At 37.7% G+C, this 9,668-nt stretch overlaps 1 protein-coding gene and 1 pseudogene across 1 annotated transcript; one reads left to right on the forward strand and one right to left on the reverse strand.

Moving 5' to 3' along the window:
• The first annotated feature begins 597 nt into the window (after positions 1–597).
• LOC121766886 lies at positions 598–7,744 on the forward strand (annotated as a pseudogene).
• Positions 7,745–8,897: 1,153 nt separating this feature from the next.
• On the reverse strand, positions 8,898–9,630 carry LOC121766887. The gene is made up of 2 exons (XM_042163119.1): positions 9,403–9,630; positions 8,898–9,317 (listed from the first exon to the last, which is right to left on the reverse strand). Exons 1-2 carry the CDS (start codon positions 9,628–9,630, stop codon positions 8,898–8,900), a joined length of 648 nt encoding a protein of 215 aa, XP_042019053.1.
• Positions 9,631–9,668: the final 38 nt, after the last annotated feature.

A 9,668-nucleotide genomic window follows, 5' to 3' on the forward strand; every position in this document is an offset into this window, starting at 1 on the left:
AATGCTTAAATTTACTCCTATTGAATTAATATTGTGACTAATGTGATATGATCATATAGCATTAGTGAATTGTATATTTCGCACCGAACTAATATTAAACGTGCATTCATTCTTTATCATCCAAGTTTTAAAGCAAACCTCCCCAAATATAAAGTGAAGTCACAGTTAACTTTCATTTATTTCCACAATTAATTACCGATAGATTCATGCATTAACTACCTCAGTCAATTTTTGTACAGTTCAAACCCATTAGGCAAAAAAATAAAAAATAAAAATAAAAATAAAAGGATACTCTATTTTTTAATTTTCTTATTCTCCGTTTATTTATTTATTTTATGGCACTTTTTCGCATTCCATATGTTTATAGAAAAAATAATTAGCATTTGTCTATTTCCTGACTATATGAGTGATATAACATCGAAACATAAATTTAAGGATGTTTCGATTGATGACATCCTTTAATTATGAATTTATTATTAATCTCACTTGTTTAACGTATGAAACTATTGTAACAAAAATTTATCGTAGTTATTTCAGTTCTTTACCAATTACTTCTCTTTCAAAAAATAAAAATAAAAACAGACGAAATCTAAGCAAATGAAAAAATGGGTTTTTAATCTGTGCATTTGCATATATTTTTCAATCCTGAGCATCAATTCTGGAAAATCGATTCCACATATCAACGAGAGCTCAACTTCTCAACTCCAGCTTCGCGTAGAGCGTGACACTGTAAGCATAAAATCAACTATATCTATCTAAATTTTTTTGTGTATTAACAAACACGAATATTATAAACTTTAGTTTCCTCCTATTTTAGTAATGTTTTTAGATTTTTGAACTGATGAGAGATTGAATTTGTAATCCATCTTTATGTCTTTATTAGTTGTGTTCATGTTTGTGTTGTAACTTAGAATTTTGTTCTCTGTCATGGGTTGTGATGCAAAGATGTATAAAGAGTAATTGTCTTGAAAATGTAAATAATTATCAATAATAAAAGACAGTTAAAATATCACTAATTATGCAATAAGAAAACCCTCAAAAGAAAATAAAACGAAAATTAGGAAATTAAAAATAAGGTTAGGACAATAGTAAATTGTGTGTTACCCCCCATAAACGATGTCGGATTGCCAAAAGCCATCATACATCATGACATAGTTAAGACTTTGATTCCTCAACTAGACCATAGTGGGAATTTCAAGTCATTTTAACACAGAAAATGTTTTTTTCACGTTTTCGGCCGAGTACCGGAAATTTACATCCTCATGCGTGTTTTTTAGAAATAAATTTTATTTATGTAAAAAACAATCAACAATCTTAGCACAGGGCCCAATTTAGGATCTATGTCCTTGATAGGAGTCTCAATTGTCATTATGAAATTGAAAAGAGTGATTTTTACAGGTGGAAATTGATAATGGCATTGTAAAACTAAGCTTAACAAATCCAGGGGGGCTCATACTGAGCCGTTGGAAATATCCTTGAAGAAGAGTTTGTTGATTCCGTCGAGGGTCAGTTTCGTCCTTAAAAAATAGACTAGTTTTACCATTTAAGGTCGTCCTCCAAAATTAGACCAAGTCTAAATATATAAAGTTTTCAACAAATAATAATCGTACACATCATGTATACTGTGGACCAAGCAACCCACTAACACTCCTTTCACTACCTTTTCCCATTTCTCTTACTTTTTCTCATCTCTCGCTAACGCTAACGTTACCAATTGCACATTAAAATCCATGTCATTTACAAGTTTGTCTATTTTGATTAAATAACGTTACCAAGCCTCAAAGGAGAGGTGACAACCCTAATTAAATATTTTGATTATGATTTTGTAGCCTGTATACTGATGACGTCATCTAGGTAGACGACAAGTACCAGTACTCATGTGACAACAAGGACAACCATGTGCACAGGTGGATTGGCTCACGGCCCCAGGTCGGATTTTGGGTTGTAACGCCGAGTGATGAGTTTCGACCAAGTGGTACAATGAAAGCGGATCTCACTTCTCATGTTGGCTCTACTTCGTTAGCTGTGAGTAGTGCATTAAATCAATTGTTGGAAAAACCATGAATTTTGATTCAATTCTGGTTTTAACAATAACATTAAAATTATGTACTCTCTTCATCTCATGAAAATAGAGACTTTTTTCTATTTTGGTATGTCTCATACCAAAAATTTAGTTTATTTTACTAATTGTGCATTAAAACACACTTCGTTCTAAAAGTCTCTATTTTTATGGGATGAAGGGAGTATATATTTTAAAATTATGTATCCAATTTTAACTCATCAATGTGGACTAAATTTTGGTCATGTGATACAGATATTTTTCAGTACACATTATGCGGTCCTAGATATGGAGTGAACTTAGATGCTGGAGAGATATGGAAAAAGGTTTTGGGTCCAGTTTTTATATACCTAAACTCGGGGTCAAACAATAACCCTAAAACTCTTTGGTAAGATGCAAAAACACAGGTAATAGTATCAAACAATGAATTAAAATTGTTGGGTTTTTCGATATTTTGTTGAAGTAACTTGTAAGAAACGCAGATGAACTTAGAAATGAAAAAATGGCCGTATGAGTTCCCATCTTCGGTAGACTTTTCTGATGCAAAACAACGAGGAGAAATCAACGGCTGATTATTGATCAACGACAAGTACGCTTCTCCTTTTCCGGATGTCGTAAGATCAGCTTACGTAGGGTTGGCTCCACCTGGACCCCTCAGATCCTGGCAATCTATTCTAAGGGCTATCAATTTTGGACACGAACCGACTCCGATGGGCTCTTTACCATCAGAGGAGTTCGTGCAGGTGTCTACAATCTGTACGCTTGGGTTCCGGGTGTCATTGGTGACTTTAGATGCGATGGATATGTCGTGATCAAGCCAGGTAATGTCTAGTATCACTACAAAAAAACTTATTCTTTAAGGACAAAAAAATTGAGACACAATTACTAGTGTTTGAAAATATTTAAACATAACTATAATTTAGGATGCAAAAGAAAACATGTTGATGGAAAATTATCTTAACTTTTTTAATTTTTTAGGATACTTTTATTAGTATCCCATAATTTTTATTGAGACACCAACAATAAAGACACAAATTAACAGTCTTTAATAGTAAAATGTCCATAGCCGTTTTTTCTTGTAGTGTATGCTCTTGCAAAAACTAATTTATGTTTTTAAAGTTACAAATTGCTAGGTAAATCAATGCGTGTTATCTTACCAACTAACTGAGTTATGATTCATCGTTTGTTTTGCAGGGAGTAAAGCTAACTTAGGGGATGTTGTGTACACACCTCCAAGAAACGGGCCGACACTAGGGGAAATCGGAATCCCTGATCGCCTGCTGCCGAGTTCTACGTCCCCGATCCTTCACCCAACTATACAAACAAGATATTTCTCAACGGAAAAGAAAAGTAAGTTTGTTAAACACTTGAAAGTCACATGGTACTATCTTGTCTATAAGATCAAGGCTGATGTTAATTTCATTTCATATTGTTGATCAATCCAGGTACAGACAATACGGTTTATGGGATAGGGTTTATGGGATAGGTATTGATACGAGTATTTCTATTATTATTAATCATAACTGAGTTATGATTCATCGTTTGTTTTGCAGGGAGTAAAGCTAACTTAGGGGATGTTGTGTACACAGCTCCAAGAAACGGGCCGACACTAGGGGAAATCGGAATCCCTGATCGCACTGCTGCCGAGTTCTACGTCCCCGATCCTTCACCCAACTATACAAACAAGATATTTCTCAACAGAAAAGAAAAGTAAGTTTGTTAAACACTTGAAAGTCACATGGTACTATCTTGTCTATAAGATCAAGGCTGATGTTAATTTCATTTCATTTTGTTGATCAATCCAGGTACAGACAATACGGTTTATGGGATAGGTATTGATACGAGTATTTCTATTATTATTAATTTGTTTAGATATTATAGGGATTTAACATATATTTTTTGTTTAGATATTGTAGGGATTTAGCATATCTTTTTGTATCCACACATATTTATAATATGTGTGGAGTCTTCCATAATATGGAGTCGATCAATATAGGAATTTATTCCATTGGCTCACTATTTTGTGCTTCAAGAAACTATCATCAACGCTGCCGACGAGAACCTCTCTCGCACCCAGCACCCCCCCTCGACCGACGTCGTCGCCGACCCAAACCTCTTGGGCGCTCGACGACTACGGTCTATGTTTCTTGATTGTGAGGATTCCGACAGTTAAGGAAAGGCATTCCTTAACAACTGGTGCTTTCATCGGTTCTCACCCTCCGCATCCATTCACCCTAATTAGAGGTCAATTTCTACGGCGAAGAAAACACACCCACATCATTTTCTTTATATTATCAGTTCTTCACCATCATCACCATCGCCACCTCTTGCATCCGTAAAAGACTTTGAGATGCCAAATTTGGAAGACTCCTATACAACCAAGTTGTTTGATCGCATACATGCTGCGATTGACAATTTGAAGACCCGGTTGGACATAACCAATCGACACATTGGTAAACTTCGTGAGCCTCCGCTGCCGGAGCCTCCGCCTCATCAGACTCCAGACCCGATGTACTCGCAGCGAACCCGCCGCTATCCGCCCCACAGTCAGTCGCGGCCTAGAACACCTCCTTACACCTCTGGGCCGTCATCGTATTTCAGCCCAGATATGTACGGCCCGCAGCCGTATTCTTGTTCAGACTGGGAACAACTTGGAGTGCTCAGCGACTACTACAAGCCGCCGCACGAGCGCTCTAATTCTAGCCGGTATTCCGTCTGACGGAATGCCTACCGACCACCTGGAGGGCTCAGCGACTACTACGAGCCGCCACACACGCGCTCTAATTCCAGATGGTATTCCGCCCGACAGAAGGTCTACCGGCCTCCGCGCAACGCCTTCACCTCTGGGGATCAGTTCGCGGAGCAGGAACGACCACTCCGACAGCCGCATTGCGCTCGCCAAAGCCTGAACTCGGGTTGGTCTTCGCCAGAATCGCACCAGCAGCCGTTTCTGCTTGCGAAAAACCAGACTTGCTGGGATCTGCCCTCCTAAACGTCCGGTCGCCGTGTTGGAAAGATTCGCGCTCCCCCGTTGCCAGAACATCCACCACAGCTGACTCCCCCAAACCTGTTGTGCCAGCAGCTCCAAAACCGGAACCAATGCCCCACGTTCCCAAGCTCTCGTACCCCCCACGCCCGCAGCTCGTGCTCGACCAGAAGCCACTGCTATGGTCAGATCGTCAGCTACAGCAGCCAAGTACAACATCGACTATTGAGCTTCCTCCCTACGCCGCACCGAGCCCTTGCCAGCCCTTGCTATCGATGTCCGTGAAAGCTCCATTATGCGCCTCTCCTCGTCAACCGCAAGCGGGTGTCTCAAGCTCAAGGAATAAGGAGTGGAAAATTGACTCGCACGATGGTGAAGAGAAGAGAGAAGAGAAGTCGATAGGACTTAGTAATGTGTGGAATCAAAAAGAGATAAGGAAAGAGATAAGGAAGGAGAATGACTCTATTATCAAAAGAGAAGATGAGGTCAACAACACCTTTATGAGGCTGATCGAGAAAGAGATGAAACCTGAAGCTCTTGATTCTAGTTTGGAGTCGAAAGAAAAGGATTTAAGTATGCATCCTGAAAAGCAGAGCAAAATCGCGAGGATGGACAAGGCTGCTTTTGAAATACAAAAGTACAACCTTGAAGAGGAAATGGAAGAGAAGAGAAGGTTATTTGAGGATGAGATTAGAGTCAAGACTGTAAAATTGGTTACGAAGAAGACCGCAATCAGCTACACAAAGAAAATATTGAAAAAGAGAGGGCAGTCTTGTGCGTTTGATCCCGGAGGGACTCTTCGTGGTATCGTGGTTCCCACCTTGAGGACAAGGTGGATTTTAACTGTGGGGGAGTTGATACGCGTATTTCTATTATTATTAATTTGTTTAGATATTATAGGGATTTAACATATCTTCTTTGTTTAGATATTATAGGGATTTAGCATATCTTTTTGTATCCACACATATTTATAATATGTGTGGAGTCTTCCATAATATGGAGTCGATCAATATAGGAATTTATTCAATTGGCTCACTATTTTGTGCTTCAAGAAACTATCATCAATGCTGCCAACGAGAACCTCTCTCGCGCCCAGCACCCCCCCTCGACCGACGTCATCGCTGACACAAACCTCTTGGGCGCTCGACGACTACGGTCTCTGTTTCTTGATTGTGAGGATTCCGACCGTTAAGGAAAGGCATTCCTTAACAGGTACACGGATGAATATCCTAGAAATGATCTATTTTATACAGTTGGAAAGAGTAACTACCAAAAAGATTGGTTTTTTGCGCAGGTTAATAGGTAATACTCCCTCCGTCCCAAGAAAGATGACCCCTTCCTTGGGCGGCACGTGATTTTATGCAATTTTATTTTGTGTGTTAAGTGGAGAGAGTAAAGTAAGAGCGATGGAATAAAGTAGAGATAAAGGGATTTCCATTTTAAGTAATGAGTCATCTTGATTGGGACAAACCAAAAAGGAAAGTGGGTCATCTTCAATGGGACGGAGGGAGTACTATATTTTCTATTTTGGTTGATTATTCTTTTTTAAAGGTTTTTATTATTTATTTTGTTGGTGCTAAATAAGGCGTAGCTCTTTACGTTAAATTACGAATGTCTAACAAATTTTGACAGGGAAACACCAATAACATTTTTTAGAAGCAGTTTAACAACCTCTCTAGGTGGAAATTGAAATAAAAAAAATTCTGCATTTAATCTAAGATTATCTTTAGCGAACTAGGCAGCTACCTGATTAATTTTCTTTGATATGTATTTTCAAGTCTAATTGCATCATTTTATGTATAGCATGGATTAAGTCATTCATTTTACTCCTAATATTTAATACACAAAACTTTCCTTTTAATTTGTGATATTTTGCAATATTTTGCAATATTAGTGATAAAACTAATTTGCAGGAAAACAACCAAAAATACCTACGAAGCAACAACGTGGCAAATAAAATTCAATCTTAGAAATGATGTGGTGAGGACAGTAAACTACACACTGAGGATAGCTCTTGCGTCTGCTACCATTGCCAACTTACAAGTATGATCCATCTATTCTACGTACTAACTTCAATTAGTGGTTTCAATTTACTCCCTTTGTCATAAAAAAACTAAAGACATTTGGGACAGCACACGAATGAACGCATAATTGATAACGTAAGAGAAATGAGGAAAATGATAGTTAAAATAGTGGTTAGTGGATAATGATACCATATTATTATTAGTGTTTCATGGTGAGCCATAGTGGTATAAGTTATAAATAAATTGATATATATGGGTAATGAGTTTGTAGGAACTTTTCATAAATAAAAATGATATATTTTTATAGGACAAGTGAAAATGGAAAGTGTCCTTATTTTTATGGGGATGCAGAGAGTATTAAATACTTTTGTTGGATATTTGCAGGTAAGAATCAACAATCCAAAGAGTAAGCCCTATTTTAGGACAGGAGTTATAGGCAGTGACAATACAATAATCCAAAGAGTAAGCCCTATTTTAGGACAGGAGTTATAGGCAGTGACAATACAATAGCAAGACATGATTCATGGGAGATATTGGCTATTTAATGTGAATATATGGGAAAAAATGATTATCAAAGGAAACAATACAATCTATCTCCGGCAATCAAAAGTCGGCAATCCTTTCACCGGAGTTATGTATGATTATCTTCGCCTAGAGGGGCCGCCATCTTTTTAATTTATGAAAGCTATAAATAACCGCTTTACTGACTGAAATTTAAATATCAGGAGTAGATATTACTCCCTCCGTTCCATAATATGTATCCCACTTAAACCTGACACAAGTTTTAAGAAATGTAAAAAAATAGTGGGTTAAAAAAGTTAGTGGTACGTGAGTCCTATTTTTATATATATTATTAATTTTATAATAAAATATAAGTGGAATTGAGTTAGTGGAATATGTGGACCAGTACCAAAAGTAGTAAAAATGAAGTGCAATAATTAATAAGGGACTAACCAAAATGGAAAACTAGGACACATAATGGGAGACTTTCAAATATCAAGTGAATTCAAAATTAAAAAAGTTTGACCATCCAATATTATTTTATTCGAATTTAGAATTGTGATAAAGAAATCCAAAATTTTATATCGCTATAGAAATCGTTATGTTCTATAATATCCAATATTTATTGGTAATTGTGGATTCTATTCTTTTCTATATTTCTAGAGACACCACGCCGTTTTGCTGAGGCGTGTAGGGTGCCGTTAGCTCTCTGCGTATCCCATTTCCTCACAGTAGCTTGTGAATCCATGACCTAGAAACTCACCACCATGATCAGTACGAAGAGCCTTCAAGTTCCTGTCACTATGATTTTCCACCAACACTTCAAATTTCTTGAAATGTTCAAATGCCTCAGATTTTAATTTCAAGAAATATATCCAACTCATCCGAGTGTAGTCATCATCAGTAAATAGCAAAAAATATCGACTTCCACCAATATATTCGGTTTGCAATGGCCCACATAAATCAACATGTACTAACTCCAAAATATGTGACGCTCTCCATGCCTTCCCCCGGAGAGAAAGGGCTGCCTGCATTGGTTACCATACACACACCCTTCACAAAAGACATGTTCTCCAATTTTTGGCAATCCAATAACCATCTCATTTTGATTTAGGACCCTTAGACTATTCACATTCAAATGCCCATAACGAAAATGCCACAGTCTAGTTTCATTGTCACTTTAAGCCACTAGTGCACTACCAACAATGGCACAAGTCTTTTTATCAAACACAATAGAATATCCACTAGCCATCAATTGACCAACACTTAGTAAACTATGGGCTAAGCTAGGCACATATTGCTCATCTGGTATAAGTTTGACATCACCTTAAACAGTTTTGATAGCCACTGCACCTCGGCCTTCAATAGAGACTTGTTTATCTTCTCCAAGACGCACTCTCCATTTTTGCTTCTCATCAAAATCTTTGAATAATGACCTTGACACGGACATATGATTTGAGCACCCGCTGTCCACGAACCACATTCTTTCATTTGCATCAGCAACTATATTTGTGTGTGCCATGAATAGATTATTTTCCTCTTCCACTTTCTCTGTGAAATTTACCTTTTGTTCATCTTTTTTGCTTACTCCAACAGAAAGCTTCTTTGTGTCCATTCTTCTTGCAATAATGACATTGAATACCTTATATGTTTTGACGTCCCTCATCCTGGCGTCCGCGTCCTCTGCCACTGCCACGTCTTCGGCCATGAAATCCACCGCGAAATCCGCCTCTACCGTATCGGCCTCCTGAATTTTCAATCTTTCCTCTATAAAAAGAATCTCCTTTTACTTGAAATGCCTTCTCTTCCACCTTATCACAAGGTTTTCTCACCCTGGTTTCATGGGCTAACAAAGAACTCATCAATTCATCAAATGTGTAAGTGGACAGATCCTTTGACTCCTCAATGGCAGGAATAAGATAATCAAAGCTTTCACTCAAACTTGTTAAAACTTTACCCACAACTTGTTCATCGCTGATACTTTCACCATAGGATCCCATTTGACTGACAATTTCAGTCACTCTCGACAAATAATTCTGCACAGTTTCTTTCTCACCCATCATTAATTCAGCGAAACTGCAACGAAGCGTTTGCAATT

Source organism: Salvia splendens, chromosome 15, assembly GCF_004379255.2.
Source record: "Salvia splendens isolate huo1 chromosome 15, SspV2, whole genome shotgun sequence".
Taxonomy (NCBI): domain Eukaryota; kingdom Viridiplantae; phylum Streptophyta; class Magnoliopsida; order Lamiales; family Lamiaceae; genus Salvia; species Salvia splendens.